This window comes from Bos javanicus, chromosome 14 (genome assembly GCF_032452875.1).
Source record: "Bos javanicus breed banteng chromosome 14, ARS-OSU_banteng_1.0, whole genome shotgun sequence".
Lineage (NCBI taxonomy): Eukaryota > Metazoa > Chordata > Mammalia > Artiodactyla > Bovidae > Bos > Bos javanicus.
In genome coordinates this window covers 43352427-43374484 of record NC_083881.1, presented here as the reverse complement: position 1 = coordinate 43374484, position 22058 = coordinate 43352427, and the positions used below count along the sequence as shown (strand labels likewise).

The window sequence follows — 22058 nt, the reverse complement described above, 5'->3', positions numbered from 1 at the left end:
CCAAGTTAGTAATACAAGCCTTCTGAAATATTTAGTTTCATAGTAGAGTAAAACATTTTCAAAGCAGGTTTAGAGGAAATGACCAGTTAATATAATAACAATGAAAGAGTGTATTGAGGTAGATATAAATCTCTAAGGAAAGTAGGTTTTTATCAACAGCTGTAATATACATATTGATATAAATAGTACTGCTGCTGCTGCTGCTGCTAAGTCACTTCAGTCGTGTCCAACTCTGTGCGACCCCATAGACGGCAGCCCACCAGGCTCCCCGTCCCTGGGATTCTCCAGGCAAGAACACTGGAGTGGGTTGCCATTTCCTTCTCCAATGCATGAAAGTGAAAAGGGAAAGTGAAGTAGCTCAGTCGTGTCTGACTCTTAGCGACCCCATGGACTTTGGCCCATTAGGCTCCTCCGTCCATGGGATTTTCCAGGCAAGAGTGCTGGAGTGGGGTGCCATTGCCTAAAAGAAAAGATGAATATATTCTGTATGTATTCTGTTTCTTGGGTGGTAATATGCTCTGATCATATACAATCAGACTCCTATGATTTCCCAAGTCAGCATTAGCTTTCACTTATTATGTGTCTTTCCTTAGACATCTCACTTTCTTCTAATATGTTTGGATTTTCCTTTATTTTGTTTTTACTTTTAAAGGTTTTATTAAGATTTTTCTTGTGATTAATTTTTCTAATGTGATTATGATGCTTAAGTTTGTTTTTATCTGTTGGCATTAAATAACAGGAAATAAAGAAAGCAATAGCATTTGAGTGGAGCCTGGTTTGTAGGGATTTCGGAATAAAATTAAACGGTGATTATCCCATTTGTCTTCTCCCTCTCTTTGTAAACCTTGGGGCACTCTGCTATTGTCAGCTGGCAAACGTGGAGTGATAGACGCCCAGTCCAGAAGTCAGCGACTCAAGTCCTCTGGCCTCTGACCAGCTACTCAGGTTGAGATGGTCACATCCTCCCAAAGGAGATAAATGCACACTGGAGCAGAGGATGTGTATCCCAGAGAAATGAAAACTTATGTTCATATAAAAACTTACACAGAAGTGGCCATAGGAGATTTATTTATTTATTATAGCCAAAAACTGAAAACAGCCCAGATGTCCTTCAACTGGTCAATGGTTAAACATAACGTGGTATATCTATCTTGTGGAATATGACTCAGCAGTAAAGAGGAACCAGTGATTGATACATATAGCAACTTGAATTGCTCTCAAGTGAGTTATGCTTTGTGAAAAAAGCCAATCCCAAGGAGTTACATACTTTGTGATTCTGTTTATATGACATTATTGAAATAGTGTAATTACTGAGATGGGGAACAGATATATAGTTGCTAAGAGTTAGGATAGGGCAGAAGGGAGATAAGGAGTGGAAGGACAGCACAAGGGATCATCGTGGTGATGGAACGTCCTGTGACTTGACTCTGGTGGTGTATATGTGAACCTTCACATATGATAAAAGTATATAGAACTAAATATACACACAAATGATTACACCTGAAACTGGTGAAATCTGAATACTACTGATGGATTACATCAATGTCACTTTCCTGGTTGTAGTATACTGTGATTTACAAGATATTACCATTGGGAGAACTGATAAACATTGTAGGAGCTCTCCATGTATTATTTCTTGCAATTGCATGTGAATTTACAATGGTCTCAAAATAGAAAATTTAATTTAAAGAGAATTTGCATTTCAGTAGTCTGCCAGGTCCAGCACTAGTCAGCTCAGTGAAGTCCATAAGCGTGACCCCATTATCCCACATAATTAATGATTTTTTTAGTTAGAAATAATGCTATTTGGAATACCATGACAATGAACATGAGAATCTGTAAGTTCATGAATGGTGGTTTTGGTAGAAGCTTTGTGGGCAGGGAAGGCAAATCCATATTCAGAATAAATGTCCATTCCAGTGATAAATATATCACTGCCCTTTCCATTTCAAATAGTCCTATGTTGCCAATTTGCTACCAGGTGGCTGGCCGATGCTCCCAGGGAATCATACTGTCTTGGAAGCTTAGTATTGGTTTCTGCCATGGTAGATTGGTCATTTAGCAGTGACTGTAGACAGATCACTACTCACAGGGTGAATGGAAATCAGTATTCCCGAATCTATGCACAAGTTCCATACCACAGAAATTCAGGGGCCTAGCAGCTGGTAAAATTTCTAGTTGGCTAGTGGTCTGGGCCATGTTGAGATACTCTTCCTACCCCCAAGACAGAAGCACATCCCTGCTGTCATGGAAACTTTGTTCTTGAACCCACTGGGGAGGTGGGCAAGAGTATCAGGGAGAGAGGTTGACTGACTCCACATGACTAGCTGTCTTGTCCCTTGATTATTAAGATTCTTCTCTGCTGAAGAAATTATTCACGTGTGACTCATTTATTTTTTCACTCTGTGCCTGTTGGAGAGAGATCTGTCTTCCTATCTCTCTCTCTTTTTTTTTTTTAACTTTACAGTGTTTTCTTTTTTTTTATTATTTTATTTTATTTTTAAACTTTACAAATTGTATTAGTTTTGCCAAATATCAAAATGAATCCGCTACAGGTATACATGTGTTCCCCATCCTGAACCCTCCTCCCTCCTCCCTCCCCATACCATCCCTCTTCCCAGACCTTCTTGTCACATATTTCCCAATCCTGTTTCTGCTAAATCTCTGACCATCCAGCACAATCATTAGTCACTTGACACAAATCATTTTTGGTCCTCACTTTAGGCCATCTGTCTTTGCAGAAAGATAATCCTTCAAGTGCCCTGCTCAGAGCCCTCTACTGCTGTTGTTCAGGGCTACGCTAGTTCTGCATACACTACTCATAGAGACCTCTCAGAATACTCATTGTCCATCTCTGTACTGCAAGCATCACGTCTGCCAGGTTATAAAACTCAAGTAGTGGAAGAGCTTGCCTGATGACTTGCACCTCTTGCAGAGTCTTAGCTTGTTCTGGGCCCCACTCAACACTGGCAGCTTTTTGGGTTACTTGTTAAAAGAATTGAAGAAACATGTCCATATGAAGTATTTGTTGCCTCCAAAAATCAAAGAGACCCATTAAGCACTGAGCTTCTTTGTGGTAGGAAAGGATATCTCGACATAGCCCAGACCTGTGGCCCCCTGGGAATTTCAACCAAGGCCCAGCATTTTTGTGAGATTCATTTCCCACCCTCTGGCATAGAGGTGTCTTACCATGTGTCGAGAGTAGTTGCAGTTTTCTGCTTCCAGGTCAAGTCAGCGTGTGTAATGGAGTAGCATACTGTCCTGTGGAATGGAGTGGGCTTCAGAGTCTATGTAAACTAGACTGTGGCATAGAGCTAGAGAGTTAATGTAACCCGGAGGTATATCATCTTTACTAACAGGTCTAGAAAAAGAAAGCATTTGTTAGATAATTATTGCATGCCAGGTGCTGAGGGATATTTTAATTTACTCCAGCCATGAAATCACATCTGGAACAACAGCTGCAATTGGAGTTACCCCTTGATTAAGTTTATGACAATAAATTGTCCTTCTGGAAGACCTGTCTGTTTTCTTCAGGGCCTCGTAGGCAAGTTGAATGCGGATGTGGTAGGAGTCACTACCCTGCATCTTCCAGGTCCTTGACAGAGGTGTTGACTGCTGCAGTGCCCTAGGAAGGTGGTATTTTGCCTTTGACTTACTTCTTTGGTAGGTAGCGGAAGTTCTCACTTGGCCATTCCTACTCTAATAGCCTTCACTCCACAGATCAAGGAACCAGTGTGGAGATCCTGCCAGTGGCTGACTATACATGTTCCAGTTGTGCATTCTCGGGAGAATAACCATAGAGCAGGTTCATGAGATAGATCTGAGCTAAAACTCCATTTATCACGCAATCTCCATAAGCCCTTGTTCTGACTGGCACTGAATTTGTTCTGGAAGAGTTAGTGTCAGTTCAGATTATCTCTGAAAAGTCTGCTAATTTCTCCTTCCTCAGTTCTGGTAAATAGCCACAGACCCCTTTGGGAAAGCTGGAAGGAAGATTGGTGGTCCAGATTTCGGGTTTGGTAATAGCATCCTTCCGCAAGGGGACACAACCTCCTTTTTATTTGAAAAGCTTAATGTCTGGGAATTGGTTCAAGGGAATTGGTTCAAGGGAATTGGTTGAGGGGCCGTGAGTTTCATATGTGGTGATTCAAATCAGACTTTTGTTCTCTAGAATTAGAGTTTTCCCATCTATTTTATTTCTAAGGACACCATAACCAACCAGCCAGTACCAGAAAACTCTACAGGTTGTTAGGCTCTGCAGCATTATGATAACCATGCCCATCATGTTGTTGGCTAAGAAGTGCTGACCTGACTCCTGCCACTAAAGAATCTCATTTTCCCATTGAGTTCAGGGAGCTCTTGTTGGCAGCGGTTCTCACTGTTAGTCCTGGCCTATGGAGAACAGCTACCACATGGCTCTCAGAAATGCTGGGACTCCCTTCTCAAAGGTGTTTCTCTTAGTCTTGGTAAAGTATGTATCTTATAGATCCTCCTGGGGCCATAATAAGAGGTGGTGAACAGATCATAAATAATAAATCCATCCTAACGTTATATTCTCTTCTAGCCTTTGAAGACCTTTCTCAATGGTATACTAAGGAAGTTCTGGTATTTCAACTTCATCTAGTATAGTCTGTCATTGGGTCCAGGTTTCATTCAGTCCCCCAAGCAAGCTATTAAAAGCCTCTTCCAGCCACTTAAGCTAATATATTGTATCTGAATCTCTGCCTGTGCATGAGTGCTAAGTTGCTTCAGTTGTGTCCGACTCTTTGCAACCCTTTAAACTGTAGCCTGTCAGGTTCCTCTGTCCGTGGGGTTCTCTAGGCAAGAATACTGGAGTGGGTTGCCATGCCCTCCTCCAGGGGATCTTTCCAACCCGGGGATCGAACCTGGGTCTCCTGCATTGCAGGCAGATTCTTTTAACATCTGAACCACCCAGGAAGCCCCAGTGATGACTGGGTCTATAATGAATTGATTAGCTTTTTTTTAAGCTACATTTTAGGGGGTGATGGTCCTACCAGAGGCATATTTTGAGAGCTTTACATGTGGCTATTTATTTAATCCTCATAACAGCCCTGTGAAATAGGCATAATTATTAACCCCCTTTTATATGTGAGTAAACAGTAGCATAGAGAGTCTAAGTGCATTGCCCCAACCACAGAGCAAGTGAGCGGACCGTCAGGACTTGAGCCACACAGTCCAACCTCAGAGCCTTGAGGAGCTTGTGCTCCTACTCCAGGCCTTACCAACTGCTCATGCCTTGCCAGACAGCTGTCATTTTGATTCTTTTCTTTCCTGATGGACTGAGTTACCTGTTGCTGCATAATCAGCTCTCCAGACTTATTTCTCTAGAGCATTTATTTATTTAATTATTTTTTTTTAGAGAAGAGAAAAAATGTATTTATTTTGCCAGGGCAATAAACACCTTATTTCTAGGTGTGGTGCACGTGGCCTTTCTGTCAAATGTTCTGTGCTGGACAGAAAATTGCCTTCCCTGACTATATTCTTTTAATTATTCCACTTGTTTTCAGCCTCGCTTCTCATTCCAGCTTTCTATAATTCCTGGCATGATGGAGTCCTCTGCCTTTATGGGATTCTTCAGAATAGATTGGCTTGTTTTCATAGGTTCTTCCTTCTGTGTATTTTTAGCTGCAGTTTCCTTCACTCTCCTTCACTAGTTATCACCCTTCTGCATGCTTTTGGTCCACTAGAAAGTTGTTTAAATTTCTTGCATACTTTTTGTCTCCATTCTGTTCTCTTTAATATTGGCAGTTTGTAATTTTTTTGTTCATTCTTTTACCATCATTGGGCTTCCCTAGGAGCTCAGCTGGTAAAGAATCTGCCTGCAATGCAGGAGACCCTGGTTCAATTCCTGGGTTGAGAAGATCCTCTAGAGAAGGGATAGGCTACCCACTCCATTATTCTTGGGCTTCCCTGAGGGCTCAGCAGGTAAAGAATGTGCCTGCAATGCAGGAGACCCAGGTTTCATCCCTAGGTTGGAAAGATCCCCTGGAGAAGAGAACGGCTGCCCAGTCCAGTATTCTGGCCTGGAGAAGCCTTGGGGTCGCAAAGAGTCAGACACAGCTGAGCGACTTTCACTTTCTTTCTTTACCATCTCTGAATGGAATTTCAGAGGGAGGGAGAGAAAAATGTTAAGGTTCCACTGTGCCATCTTGAACCACTACTCCATTAATTTTACTAAAAGAACTTTGTTATGAGCATAGCATTTATTGGTTAGGGTTGAAGAAACTAAAGTTGTTGTAGTACAGTTAATAGAAGGACATAATTTTTAATTTACCTGTCAGAGAAGACACATGTAAAAATGTTTTTCTTGTTAACTAATATGAAGTAAGGCACAAATACCATTTCATTATTTTTGTTACTGTTTGTGTTAAAAGAGGGAGCTGGGTAGGATTTGTCTTCCCCTTTCAACAGTTTATTACTTTATAAAACCATTTTATATTGTAGAATATTTAAGAATTCCTACTCCTAAACTTGAGAGGTAGCCAACCTTTTCATTAACAAGTGAGAAGACAGATCCAGAGAGGTTAAGTGACAGTCAAGATGTTTAGCTATTTAGTGGCTGAGTTACTCATAGAACCCGATTTCCTGAATATTTATTATTCTGCTGTACTGTTTGCTTCCTTTTAAGTTTTTTAGTCATGTTTGTACTTTCCATCTTTTGAAGCAACTTGTATTTAAAATCACTTTTCAGCCTGTCACGTGGTGGTGAGTAGCAGATATGGTATTCATGTGTGAAAGGAGGTGCCTGCACTCACTGCTATCTCGTGCTTCCTCTGATTCCAAGCTGTATATTAAATATCTTCATATGCATGATAGTTTTATACATATTAATTTATGCATATTCTTTATAGGCTTCCCAGGTGGCTCAGTGGTAAAGAATCCCCCTGCCATTGCAAGAGACACAGGAGATGAGTGTTCGATCCTTAGGTCTAGAAGATCCCCTAGAGAAGAAAATGGCAACTCACTGCAGTAGTCTTGCCTGGAAAATTCTATGGACAGAGGAGCCTGGTGGGCTACAGTCTTTTGGGTCACAAAGAACTGGGCATGGCTGAATGACCACTCATCAATGCACATATGCTTTATATATTAAAAAAATTTAAGTAATACCTCCACCCCCAAAAAATAGATGAAGAAAAAGAAAGAAGTGGGTTGCCATTTCCTTTTCCAGGGGATCTTCCCTACCCAGGGATTGAACCTGTGTCTCCTGCAGTGGCAGGCGAATTCTCTACTAATGAGCCCCAGGGAAGCCCAAAGATGAGTGCTGCTGCCAAGTTGCTTCAGTTGTGTCTGACTCTGTATGACCCCATAGATGGCAGCCCACCAGGCTCCTCCGTCCATGGGATTTTCCAGGCAAGAGTACTAGAGTGGGTTGCCATTGCCTTCTCCGCCAAAGATGAGTAGAAGGCACATAAATCTGTACTCATGGATTTCTGAAAAAGCATGTGTTTGGAAAAAAATTTTTGTAAGTTAAAAAAAAAAAAAAGAAATAATCGCCCTGTATTATATATGCAACCCTACTTCAAATAAATTCAGTATGTAAAACAACTTCTAGAAATGAGTAACACAAAACAGTTAAAGCTGTCTTTCCTTTAAAATTTTATTTTAGGAAAAGAAAATTACAGCATTAAAATATGTTAAAATTAAAGTCAGGTCATTTAAAAATATTATGTAACAAGAACTGCTAATTCAGACTACTAATTATATGACCCATAATCATTTTTATCTTAATGTTTATTTAAATTTGTATTAAAACTATAGTCACTTTCATTAACCTGTATTCAAAGGCTTTTTTTTTTTTTTTTTGCAGATAGTCACATAGGAATGAGGACTTCCCTGCTGGCTCAGACAGTAAAGAACACCTGCAGTGAGGGAGACCTGGGTTCGATCCCTGGGTTGGGAAGATTGCCTGGCGGAGAGCATGGCAACCCACTCCAGTATTCTTGCCTGGAGAATTCCGTGGACAGAGGAGTCTGGAGGGCTACAGTTCATGGGGTCACAAAGAGTCAGACTCGACTGAGTGACTAAGTATAGCAATGAAGCCAGTTACCTTCTTGGATACCCTTCGTGCATACTCCCCTCCTCACCCACTCCTCACCCCAGGCCTGAGGCTTTGTCTAAGGACGGTTCTTACCTGCTCACCTTCCAGATTGCACCCGGGGCCACCACATCTCCACCCAAGCACAGATGCCTGCTTTTCTCTGGCTCTTCAAGGAGGAAAAGAATGAGGAGGAAGCTGAAGAGTGTACCTGACTTTTTAAAGCAAGATTTTATTTCAGTGTTTTTATTATTGCTGCAAAACAAATATACAGCAAATTGACTTTTAAAAACTTCCCCTGTAAGCTATTACTCTATATGTATGTGTGTGAGTTGCTCAGTCGTGTCTGAATCTTTGCGACCGCTCCAGGCTCCTCTATCCATGAGATTTCCCAGAATACTGGAGTGGGTTGGCATTCCCTTCTCCAGGGGATCTTCCCAACCCAGTGATCGAACCCTGGTCTCCTGCAATGCAGACAGATTCTTTACCGTCCGAGTCACCAGAGAAGCCAAGAGGTGGTGGCTGCATGGGCACAGAAGCTGTCACTGTGCTTACCATATTATACCTTTGCATTGAATTACATGCGTATCAATGTCTCTTTTCATATTTAGGGCTCTCCGAAAAATGTGGAATCCTTCGCATCTATGCTGAGACATTCTCCTCTTACACAGATGGGACCTGCAAAGGATAAAATAGTCATTGGGCGAATCTTTCATATCGTGGAGAACGATCTTTATATAGATTTTGGCGGCAAGTTTCATTGCGTATGTAAAAGACCGGAAGTGGATGGAGAGTAAGTAGAATCATTGCCAGATGCTTTAAGAGTGTGCATAAAAGTTGAGATATCTCAAAAGTATTGTTGGACTTTAAGTGGTGATTTTTTGAAAAGATAAAAAATAGGATTATTTCTCTTCATCATGCTAGTTAGTCCACATAGGCCAAGTTCACATCATGTTATATTAGTCAAGTTAGGCTAGGCTAGATTCATGTCTTCTCAAAGCAGTGAGATCAGTTTTGGGGAAGATTTGAATGTCCATCCTGATAATAAACCGTTCCACATCATAAAATTAAAACCATCTTTGGAGTAAATAATACATGCTGTTCAACCCATTGTGTGTATAACTTTTGTGCCTCTTCTTTTTCACAGTCTCCATCTGCCTTTCAAGAGAAACCTCTAATTTCTCTTTCTTTATGTTCTTTTCTCTTATTGTACCAAATTCTGATTCTTTATCATATTTTTTTCTTCCTGTTTTGCATCTGCTCTCTGGATTACCATTTTTCCTATTATTTGAACAGAATTCATTCTGTTTATAGTCTTTGTAGATAAAGATAATTGTGAATATAAATATGCCTTATGAAACCCACTAAGTTGGGAGACCTGGGAATAGAATATAAAGAGGGAACAGAGATGCAGACCTAAAACTCTGAGATTGGAAAACGATAGTCAGCAAGATGGAAATGAATTTTTTCTATAAATTTTCAATATATACAAATATAAAGAAACATGTATATCACTGGCATTTGCCAGTTTATAATAAATTTGGCTGAGCAGGTAAAATATTCATAATTCAGCAGACTTATATATAAAATGCATCTTTTTTATAAAGCTAATACCTGCTGGTCTGGCTTCACATTAGGTCAACTTGTAAGAATAAGGATGGCCAGTTCAACTGGGTGGCATCCATGGTGGCATGATGTAAAGCTTATCAGTTGTAGGGAGGAGAAGAAAGAATTTCTTTACATGAAATAAAGCAGTACTTCATTTGCAAATGACTGATATATTTTCTATTAATGAAAAATGATCTGCTCTTGCTAACAGTACCCAAGAGTTTAGGATCTCTTCAGTTTGGCAGGCACTGTTTATAAGGGCTCATAAACAAGACAGATTAGCTCTCTGCTTCCATGAAGTTGGGGGAACTTACTCTCTTGGGAGAATGGAGAATAGATAATAAACTAGTGCACAAATCAGTTTTAAAAATTGGTAATTAAATGAGTAAGAAGAGGTAATATGATGACAAGATGTTCAGTGAGTAGAAGATAACAGTAATCAGAGAAGAGCTTTTACCCTTACTTCTATTGCTAAATGTTTAAAATGCCACCAGAATGCTTCTTTTTTAAAAAAAGTGATAAACAATTGATAAGGATCCCAAATTGTTTTGGCTAACTGAATATTCTGATTAGCTAAATTACAGCTTTTTAATAAGTTCTGTAGCTTTTTTTGTTTTAATATTCATTTCTGATTGTTGTTTAAAAGAACAAGTTTTCCGTTTTTGTCCCAAGAAGCGTGTTGTCGTTCAGCTGCCAAGTCATGTCCGACTCTTTGCGACCCCATGCACTGCAGCATGCCAGGCTTCCCTGACCCTCATCATCTCCCAGAGTTTCCCCAGGTTCATATCCATTTAATCGGATAGAGTTGTGCAAAAAGGCTTCAGAGATTGTTCTGGGAGAAAAGGGGGCAGTTAGGTCCTATTTCAGAGCAGCTCTGCTTTCACTGTTTTTATATATTATAGTTCTGGTAACATCTTGTTCAAGGTGTTGAAGGGAGTGGTGGAGAGTATTTCTATCATACAAAAAAAGTTTGAAAAACACTTTTAAAAGAAAAGTCTGGAAAGGCATTGCATTAATAGTAATATTTAGAATATTAAGTATAGTATTTAGGCATGAGTAACAGTGTTGTGATCTACTTTGAGTGAGTTGCAAAGTAGGCATATTATAATTACATTCAGAAATTTTGGCAGTGTGGTTGGGGCCTAACTCTTACAGTACCAGCCCAAAAGTTTTAATCATTTTGTTTTTTATTTTTATATTTTTTAAATATAAATTTATTTATTTTAATTGGAGGCTAATTACTTTACAATATTGTATTGCTTTTGCCATACATCAGCATGAATCCACCATGGATGTACACATGTTCCCCATCCTGAACCTCCCTCCCACCTCCCTCCCCGTACCATCCCTCTGGGTCATCCCAGTGCACCAGCCCCAAGCATCCTGTATCCTGCATTGAACCTGGACTGGTGATTCATTTCTTATATGATATTATACATGTTTCAATGCCATTCTCCCAAATCCCACCCTCTCCCTCTCCCACAGAATCCAAAAGACTGTTCTATACATCTGTGTCTCTTTTGTTGTCTTGCATACAGGGTTATCGTTACCATCTTTCTAAATTCCATGTAAGTGCGTTAGTATACTGTATTGGTGTTTTTCTTTCTGGCTTACTTCACTCTGTATAATAGGCTCCAGTTTCATCCACCTCATTAGAACTGATTCAAATGTATTCTTTTTAATGGCTGAGTAATACTCCATTGTGTATATGTACCACAGCTTTCTCATCCGTTCATCTGCTGATGGACATCTAGGTTGCTTCCATGTCCTGGCTGTTATAAACAGTGCTATGATGAACATTGGGGTACACGTGTCTCCATTTTGTTTTTTAAACATCAGTTTATGACTTGGAATCAGAAGTCAGATTATAGCAAATCAAAATGACCCTGGCATTAACTTTTTTGGCAGTTATTGAATTAACTGACTTCTTAAATTTAATCAAGATTTTCTTCTGTAAAACCCATTAACCCATACCAGCACTTCAGTTCAATTCAGTTTAGTCGCTCAGTTGTGTCCAACTCTTTGCGACCCCATGAATTGCAGCACGCCAGGCCTCCCTGTCCATCACCAACTCCCAGAGTTCACCCAAATTCATGTCCATTGAGTTGGTGATGCCATCCAACCATCTCATCTTCTGTCGTCCCCTTCTCCTCCTGCCCTCAATCTTTCCCAACATCAGGGTCTTTTCAAATGAGTCAGCTTTCTTGCATCATGTGGCCAAAGTATATTGGGGTTTCAGCTTCAACATCAGTCCTTCCAATGAACACCCAGGATTGATCTCCTTTAGGATGATATCAGCACTTAGACAATTAGAAACTAATAGTTCTGTACCATAACTGGGCATTTTTGCTTCTTTCATTTGAGATATATATTTAGCAAAAGCTAGTTGTGTTTATTCCCAAACCCATTTATAGTATTGCTAAATAATTTATTTGATTATTACATAAATTAATAAAAATGAGTTTCGAAAGGGTCTTTGTTCTTATGAAAGCTAATTTTAATGGTTTAGAAAGGCACCATAAGGGAATCTTTTTAAAATAAAATTGCTATTGAATTAATTTAAGTAAACTATAAAGATTGGGATGGGGGCAGCAGTTCTTTCTGTCCCTGTGTTAGTTTAAAGTGACTGACTCTGGCAATCCCAGACTTTGCAGTATAGATATTGTTTATTTAAGGAGATCAGTGCAGAGCTCCAGTGAGTGGACCTCTTCTCAGTAAGAAGGCCTGGCCCCCTCTCAGAATATTTGCATTAATTGCTAAGTTAATATCTCTACAGTTTATGTGTATACTTGTTTTATGGAGTCCTCACTTTGACCTGCTTTTCCATGAACCAATCTATGAGTCAGGGGACTTCTACTGTAACTTAAAAATATAAAGCACTTTTCCCTTTAAACAGTTGTGTGTTATTAGTACAGCACACAATTTCACAAAACTTGTCCTAGTGTGGATTAAGATCATTTCATTTCTATATCTGATAATCCTGATAGCCAGTCTTTTTAAAACATATGTTGGCACCTTATGTACATTATCTGATTTGTTCTGCATAAGAAGCATAGGCAGTAGAAGATATTATCCCCATTTCCCAAATGAAAGTAAGTCTCTGGGCATAAACAAGGTGCTGCAGTCACACAGGTGTAATTAACAAGGCAGAGATTAAAGCCTAGGGCTGTGTGTATCCATCACTCAGGAATGTTCTTTCACTTTGCTGTGCTGCTCTCTAAATCCTATAGCATGTAGCTATTAGTACTAAAGTGTTATAGAAACTTCCTTAAAATAGTCTGACATACGAACCAGCTTAATACCAGGGACCTTGAAAGCAGTATGGTAGTGAATCTCTTTAGAGGTCTGTTAAAGACTGGTAGGTAGTCAGTTCTAATATCCTGGGTTATGGTGTCCATGGTACAGTGTGTTTGGGTAGTATTACCACCAATAATCTAATGGCCAGCAGGTCCAGGCTTTGTTTTGGAATGGTTGTGAATCATGATTGTGGTGACTCCTGTAGTCACAGAAACTAGTTAATGTCTGACAATGATAAGTAGCTTAGAGTCAGCATGCCTCTTGTTATTTGGGAATGACATATTTCAAAAAAGTTTATTTTGCAAAGGGTAGAAAGTTGACTCTTTATGTATAATGCAATTTTTAATTGATTCATTTTATAAAATGTGTCATTTGTTTTCTTGAACCTTATTAGACCTAAAGTTGTTTAACTTGTTTGTCTTTGTTTTGATGACCTAAGGTCATAATTATGAACATTAATTTCTGTATTGTATCACAACTTAAATATATAGAATTATTGTTCCTCAGCCACGTAACCCTCTGGTTTTGTAGTTTTTGTGTTTCACCTTTGGGTGTCATGTTTCTTTTTCTATTTGTATTTGTGTCTGCATTTTTAGCTTTCCTAATTTTCTTCTAATATTCTGATGCCTGGGAAATCAGTCATCAAAATTGTGCTTAAAATAAGACAACTAGAGTTTGAGTAAGGACCTCGCAGCCTCTTAAGTAAGTAAAGTGTATGTACTTTAGTAAGTGAATGTCGATGTGTATCTTGACCACTTCTAAGCTCCCCTGCTTAATTCTCACCGAGTTCTGTGGAGACTTGATGTCACCAGATAACTAACTTCCTGATCAGTGACATGTAACCAGGTCGGGGTCTGGCCCCTATGTTGACTAACCTGTTCACTGAAACCCTTGATAGGGATGGTCACATATCAGAAAAGTGTTTGTTGAATCAATCAAGGTACTGAGTGTCTTGGACAGGAGCAGTTGTCGTGGTTGACTCTTTAACGCCTCTAGTAGAAAGAGTAGTGAAAATAGGATGGGATTATTGGATCTCAAATACTACTTGAGATGGTGCCAGTTCTTACAGTGAGTGAAGTGCAAGTCACTCAGTCAGGTCTGACTCTGCGATCCCACGGACTGTACAGTCCATGGAATTCTCCAACCCAGAATACTGGAGTGTAGCCTTTCCCTTCTCCAGGGGATCTTCCCAACCCAAGGATCGAACCCAGGTCTCCCGCATTGCAGGCGGATTCTTTACCAGCTGAGCCACAAGGGAAGCCCTTGTGCAAAGTATTGCTTTATGGCATTGATTAGTTTGGTTGGCTTGGAATGTACCCATAATACATTTTATTAATCTCAAGAACTAAGTTGCTGATTTTATTAACCTTGCTGCTGCTGCTAAGTTGCTTCAGTCGTGTCCGACTCTGTGTGACCCTATAGATGGCAGCCCACTAGGCTCCCCTGTCCCTGGGATTCTCCAGGCAAGAACACTGGAGTGGGTTGCCATTTCCTTTTCCAATGCATGAAAGTGAAAAGTGAAAGTGAAGTCGCTCAGTCATGTCCGACTCTTAGCAACCTCATGGACTGCAGCCTACCAGGCTCCTCTGTCCATGGGATTCTCCAGGCAAGAGTACTGGAGTTGGGTGCCATTGCCTTCTCTGTTTATTAACCTTATTTTTAAACAAATAGGCCATAGTATAATCTTTCACTGAGTCAGCAAATATTTAATGAGCAGCTATTGTGCACCACTTCTTGTTTTATGTTAGTGATGTACAGATGAAAGACAGTCTCAGTGTTCAGGGAATTTGTGATTCAGCTCGGGGATAGGGAGTTTGTGATTCAGCTCGGGATAGAGATGTAAACCAATACACATAGTATCGTGTCAAGTTTTATTTACTGTACCCTAACGGCATGGAGGAGCCTGGTAGGCTGCAGTCCGTGGGGTCGCTAAGAGTCGGACACGACTGAGTAACTTCACTTTCACTTTTCACTTTCATGCATTGGAGAAGGAAATGGCAACCCACTCCAGTGTTCCTGCCTGGAGAATCCCAGGGACGGGGGAAGCCTGGTGGGCTGCCATCTATGGGGTCGCACAGAGTTGGACACGACTGAAGCGACTTAGCAGCAGCAGCAACGGCATGGAGAAGAGGAGATCAATGATGGAGTCAGCTTGTGTCAAAGACAGTTTCCCAGGGGAACTAGCAGTTGAACTGAGTTGTAGAGGGGGGATAGGAGATACAAAGTGCAGAAAATGAGAGGGAGCTGTACTTGCCAAAGTTTTCAGTGAGAGAGAACTCAAGTGGCTTAGTTGGCTTAAGTTTAGGAGAAGTGAATTGGGAGATCAGGGACATGGGCAGGAGCCAGATCCTTAAGGACTTTATGTATCATTTTCAAACATTGAGGCTTTACTCTGAAAGTGGTAAAGATATGAAAATATCCTGACAGGTAATAGGGACCACACTATGTTTCAGTGAGATCATTCTGGCTGTGATGTGGAGTATATATTAGAAGAATGAAACCAGAGTTAGAGAGGCCAGTAAGGAAGCTCCTGGAAAGAAATAACAAGAATGTGAATTAAATCTGCTGCTACTGCTGCTGCTGCTAAGTTGCTTCAGTCGTATCCAACTCTGTGCGACCCCATAGATGGCAGCCCACCAGGCTCCCCCGTCCCCGGGATTCTCCAGGCAAGAACACTGGAGTGGGTTGCCATTTCCTTCTCCAATGCATGAAAGTGAAAAGTGAAAGTGAAGTTGCTCAGTCGTGTCCGACTCGTAGCGACCCCATGGACTGCAGCCCACCAGGCTCCTCCATCCATGGATTTTCCAGGCAAGAGTACTGGAGTTGGGTGCCATTGCCTTCTCTGTGAATTAAGTCTAGGGGTCAGGAAAGGAGATTTTTACTAGTAATTTAGGAGATAGAAGAAACAGGTGTTGGTGACTAATTGTGGCTTGCAAGTCAGAGGGCAAAGCTTCTGATGGTGTTTGATTTTAGACACGAATGAATAGGTAAATAGAAAACTGAGTTGTATTGGGGAAGTGGAGAATTTATATTGATACTTTTGCCTGCTTTAAAAAAAATTTTTTTTAATGTCCAGATTTAGATTAGTCTGATTCTCCCTTTCCCACTCGATGGTTATAATACTTCTGATTAGTATCAGTTAAAGAACATTCCTCTTTTTTACTGAAATATCAAATCCTTATGGCTGAACCATGCTTACCTTTTTGGTTAAAGAGCCTTATTCTCTTTTTTATTTCATTAATTTATATTTTTTAAATTAAATTGATTAATTTTAAATAAATTAATTTCATTAATTTATATTTTTATTTTTTTGTGAGAATTGTATACCTTTCTGTCAAATCCTGAGATTCAATTTTATGAGTAAAGTCCATTGATTTATTCATGCTTCATGAAGATTGCATCTCTTAAAGCATTATTTCTACTCACTTATCTCTTACAACACACAAGATTGACAGCTCTGAAAATCAAAAGGCTTCAAAACAAGCATGATTGGCAGTTCTAAGGTAACTAGCACATGCACTGAATATTATTTGTACTTTTGTTTGACACTGAGGTGTAATAAACAAGCTAATTTTCCAGTCTTTGTTTCTATTTCAGGTTGTGTGATGTATAGGGTCACATAAAGAGTGGAATGGATACTGAATGTTTCAAAAACTAAAGTTTTCAAGGTATATTGGTAGGGGGAAAGAGAAAATAACAATTTAAATTAAGTAGCTCTTTTTATTCCAGAGGACTTGGTTCACAGTTAAAAAGTAAGCTTGTTTTTAAATAGAATGGTTATTGAAAATCATTCTATTAGGTTTTCTCAACACAGCTTTGATTATGTTTTAGGAAATGGTTAAGAATATATGTAAATTATAAAATAGCTTAGGAATGTTCTGAGTTCATGAAACACATGTAATTCCAACTCTGAATAACATTAGACAAAAAAAAAAAAAAAAAGACAGGGGACAGGGCTCATAGATACAGAGAATGGATTGGTGGTTGTCAGAGGTTGCAGAGTGGGTGTAATGGAGAAGGTGGTCAAAAGGTACAAATTTCCAGTTATAAAATAAATAAGTCATGGAGATAAAATGTACCACATGGTTACTACAGTTAATAATACTGTGTTGCATATTTGAAAGTTGTTTAGAGAGTAATCTTAAAGGTTCTCATCACAAAAAGTTACATTTGTTACTGTCTATGGTGATGGATGTTAACTGGACTTGTGGAGACCTTTTCACAATATACAGAAATAGTGAATCATTATGTTATACCCCTGAAACTAATATAATAGCAAATGTCAATTGTACCACAATAAAAAATTTTTTTAATGAATAACATTATAGTTTCCCACCCACCTCCCCTCAGGTATATGGTATAGCAGTGTTCTTTTATTTTGATTTTTTTGTCTGTTGGATTCTATTTTGATTGATATTCAAAATTCATTTACTTTTTGTGGCTTATTCACATACATGCAGCTGTATCAACCCAGAGACTGTGTAAATTTAAATGTCTCGTAAGTTTGCCTTATATACTTTCTTAGGACTGTAAAGGTTAAAAGTGAATCTGGAAACTCCTTAGGTGGCTACTTGTTAAGGAATGCAAGCAATTAAGTGTTCCCACAAAAGCTTTGAAGTTAATATCCTATTAGGACAACAAGGATAAAAAGTCAAGGCTGCACTTGTACAATTGGTTCAGGCTGTAGTTCTATTGACTTAAAAGTAGATTTTAGAAAAATTAAGTTATCTTAATAGAAATTGTGAATCCTGTTTTAGTTTGTAGAATTTCATATTAATTTAAATTGCCACTTGATAACATCTAGAGACTTTCAGGAACCCAGAATTTCAACATGTCCTTTGTCATTTGTGGTTTATAATACAAGCAATAATAACTAACATTTGTTGAACACTCTGTGCCAGGCACTTTGTTCAGAGATTTGCATGTGCTTTTTTAAACATCTTTTTATTAAGTAGATACTAAAATAGATACTGTTAGAATCCTTATTAAAAAGCACTGAAGAAATAAAGGCTTACAGAGATTTTAAGTAACTTACCCAAGGACAGCAGCTAGTAAATAAGCAGAGAGGAGAGACTGTTAGCTCTAAGTCCATATTGTTAACCTCTGCTTTATACGTACTCATCAAATGCACTTCCAGGATGCGCGTGTATGTGTGACTTGCTAATTTTCTCAGCAGATGTTGAATATCTTAATTACAGTGTGCTGAATGCAGTTTAGAAGAACTGTATGATGTCTTTAAGAGGAAAGATGCATATAGCCCAGTAACACAGGAATATATGAATGAATGCCTAAATGAATGATGTGATTAAGCATAGAAGTGTTCAAAGTAGAACTGGAGAAGTAAGAGTTGAAATGGTTTTATGAAAAAAAGAAGGGGGCTCCTCCCGGAGATGAAACTTTGGCTTGAATCTGAAGAGTAGGGGAAGGGGCATTGGAAGATGGATAATGACAGGACAGTGGTGGAGGAGATGGCGTGAGCAATGGCACAGAATTGAGAATAAGCCTGTCTTCTCCATCTGTGTAACACATTACTCAAAAACTTAATGGATTAAGACAATAAACATTTATTATCTCATGCAGTTGCTGTGAGTCAGAAATTTATGAGTATCTTTGCTAGACCTTCCTGGCTCAAGGTTATTATGAGCTTCATTTAAGATATTGGCCAGGCTGCAGTCATCTGAAGGCTTAACTAGGGCTGGAGATTTTGCTTCCAAAGTGGCTGCCTCACATGCCTGGCAAGTTAGTGCTGGCTGTGGGCAGGAAGCCTTAGGCCTTACCACATGGACTTCTCCAGGGCTCCTTGAGTGTCCTCACTGCATAACAGTTAGCTGTCCCCTGAGTGAATAAGAGAGACCTTGGAAGTGGTTGTGATGTCCTTTATGACCTAGTCAGACATTGTCACTTCTGCCATATTCTCTTCATTAGAAGTAAGTCAGTAAGCCCAGCCCACACTCAGTGGCTGAGGAGTTAGTCCCCACTTTTAGAGGGAGGTATGAACATAGCATGTGTACATTTTTAAAATCATCATGGGTCAAGAGCCCATGGCTTGGATGAAATTTTAAGGAGTAATGAAATATTTGGGCTTACCAGATGGCTCAGTGGTAGGGAATCTACCTATTAAGCAGGAGACATGGATTCAGTCCTTCCATCAGGAAGATCACCTAGAAAAGGAAATGGCAGCCCACTCCATTATTCTTGCTTGGGAAATCTCATGGACAGAGGAGCCTGGTGGGCAACAGTCCATGGGGTCACAAATAGTTGGACACAACTTAATGACTAAAATACAACAATGAAATATTTGCTTTACTAGACAGGCAAGGATCCTTACAGAAAACTGAATTTCAAGATGAAAATTTGTGATGGTGGAGATACAAAGGAGCTGAATTTGGGGACTGGTGTTTTTGGATGATACACTGGTAGTGATACGGGAGATGATAGGCAAGGCCAGTTCTGAGACTATCATAGATATCCAGACGGGCTGACTACTAGTTGGACTAGAGCAAGAAAAAATGGGAAAGGAAAGTTAGGAGAGACTGTTCGAAGCAGTTGACTGATAGGTTTTGCTGACTGGTGCCAGCCCAGGTGACTAGAAAGATGGAGGTCACAGCAAAAGGAAAGTTGGATAGAGTTGCTCTTCATAGGGCAGGGCATGGAGCTTGGTTTTAGACATGTGGTTATTCTGTAGATGTTTGGCCATTTGCAGCTGAATTTATGAGAAATTAAGATATAGAAAAACAGTATACCTGAAATTAGCAACTTCATCAGTTCAGTCAGTCAGTCATGTCTGACTCTTTGCAACCCCATAGACTGCAGCACGCCAGGCTTCTCTGTCCATCAGCAACTCCTAGAACTTGCTCAAACTCAAGTCCATCAGGTTGGTGATGCTATCTAACCATCTCATCCTCTGCCATCCACTTCTCCTTTTGCCTTCAATCTTTCCCAGCATCAGGGTCTTTTCCAATGAGTCAACTCTTCGCATGAGGTGGCCAAAGTACTGGAGTTTCAGCTTTAGCATCAGCCCTTCCAATGAATATTCAGGACTGATCTCCTTTAGGATGGACTGATTGGATCTCCTTGCAGTCCAAGGGACTCTGAGGAGTCTTCTCCAACACCACAGTTCCAAAGCATCATTTCTTTGGTGTTCAGCTTTCTTTATAATCCAACTCTCACCACCATACATGACTACTGGAAATACCATAGCTTTGACTATATGGACCTTTGTTGGCAAAGTAATGTCTCTGCTTTTCATATTGGGCTCTAAGTTTCTATATCTTCTGTATCAGCAAAAAAACAAAAAACAAAGGCAACAGCATCAGTGCAGCTTTGTGTTTGTGCCACATTAAGCGAGAGTGATTTTTTCCCCCCCAAAAGAAATCTTGCAGTGTTCAGGTTCAGGCATCTCGTTAGAGCTCAGTAGCTTTGTTTCTAAAAGTGAAATAAATGCAAAGGTACAACTAGCAGGTGGGATCCTTTCAGACGATAACAACCTTGCCAGGTGTATTCAGCATAGGATCGTATTGTAGGACTTTAAGCAGAGTTCCGAAAACGCGTTCATTTATTTCTGGTAGAGTCCTTGTTACTTTACCTTTTTTACTCTTAGTCCTCTTGTTCCTCTCTTCCACCTCCTTAGCAGATCTCTTTAGCTCCTTCGTTAGTGAAATTAAGTTCACACATTAGTTTAATCTATATGAAATTGCTACTTTTTAGAGTAAAAAAAAAAAGTTGAATATCTGAAATATCATATTAATTTAACTTAGTCCTCCCTGGCTTTCCTATTCTCTACTTTAAATTTTCTCTGATATTATCTTTTCTAGAAAATTTGATAAAATTTGAAACATTTTACCCTTCAAACTATTCTCTTCCTCCCTGTTTCCCAGATTGCCCTTATTTTCTACATTTTATTTCTTCCCCAGCCCAGCCCACCTGACTCTGCCCTCACCAAGTGCTAACTAAAAGCTCCCTCTTAAATGCATCAGTGGCCTTCTGGCCCTCTGCCCAGTTATCTTTGCTGAAGCTCTCCGTAGTGTTCAGTACTGTCTGTGGACCATTTTCATTCCTGAAATTGTCATATACCTCCTTTTTCTTGGTTCTCCTCCTTTCCTTGTTCTTTTTTTTTTTTTTTTTTTTACATTCCTCTAAAACTGCTTTCTAAAATTTTAGAGAATAAAAATGATAGGAAGGAGATACTCTGATTTTTGGAATGTGTAGGGAAGTTGATAGCAGGGCAAGCGTCAGGAAGAACATGAGTGTGGAGGGCAAAAGGCCTTTGTTCTAATCCTCTGACAATCAGTATGTACAGTAAAAGCTCTTTTACCCCAGAGTTTTAAGCCAACTTTTTCATTCTCCTCTTTCACTTTTATCAAGAGGCTCTTTAGTTCTTCTTTACTGTCTGCCATAAGGGTGGAGTTGTGTCCTCTGCATATCTGAGGTTATTGATCTTTCTCCTGGCAATCTTGATTCCAGCTTGTGCTTCATCTAGTCTAGCATTTCGCATGATGTACTCTGCATAGTAGTTAAATAAGCAGGGTGACAATACTCCTTTCCGATTTGGAACCAGTCTGTTCTTCCATGTCCAGTTCTAACTGTTGCTTCTTGTCCTGCATACAGATTTCTCAGGGGGCAGGTGAGGTAGTCTGGTATTCCCGTCTCTTGAAGAATTTTCCATGGTTTGTTGTGATCCACACAGTCAAAGGCTTTGGCATAGTCAATAAAGCAGAAGTAGATGTTTTTCTGGAACGCTCTTGCTTTTTCAGTGATCCAACAGATGTTGGCAATTTGATCTCTGGTTTCTCTGCCTTTTCTAAATCCAGCTTGAACATCTGGAAGTTCACTGTTCACGTACTGTTGAAACTTGGCTTGGAGAATTTTGAGCATTATTTTGCTAGCTTCTGAGATGAGTGCAATTGTGCAGTAGTTTGAACATTTTTTGGCGTTGCCTTTCTTTGGGATTGGAATGAAAACTGACCTTTTCCAGTCCTGTGGCCACTGCTGAGTTTTTCAAATTTGCTGGCATATTGAGTGCAGCACTTTCACAGCATCATCTTTTAGGATTTGAAATAGCTCAACTGGAATTCCCATCACCTCCACTAGCTTTGTT

General features: G+C 39.6%; 1 protein-coding gene across 1 annotated transcript in view; it reads left to right on the top strand.

The window, feature by feature from the left end:
• MRPS28 (mitochondrial ribosomal protein S28) overlaps window positions 1–22058 on the top strand; it is a 102035-nt gene that overhangs the window by 6915 nt on the left and 73062 nt on the right. The window contains exon 2 of the mRNA XM_061439065.1: window positions 8668–8849. Coding sequence (XP_061295049.1) covers window positions 8668–8849 — 182 coding nt within the window. The remainder of the gene's footprint in view (window positions 1–8667; window positions 8850–22058) is intronic.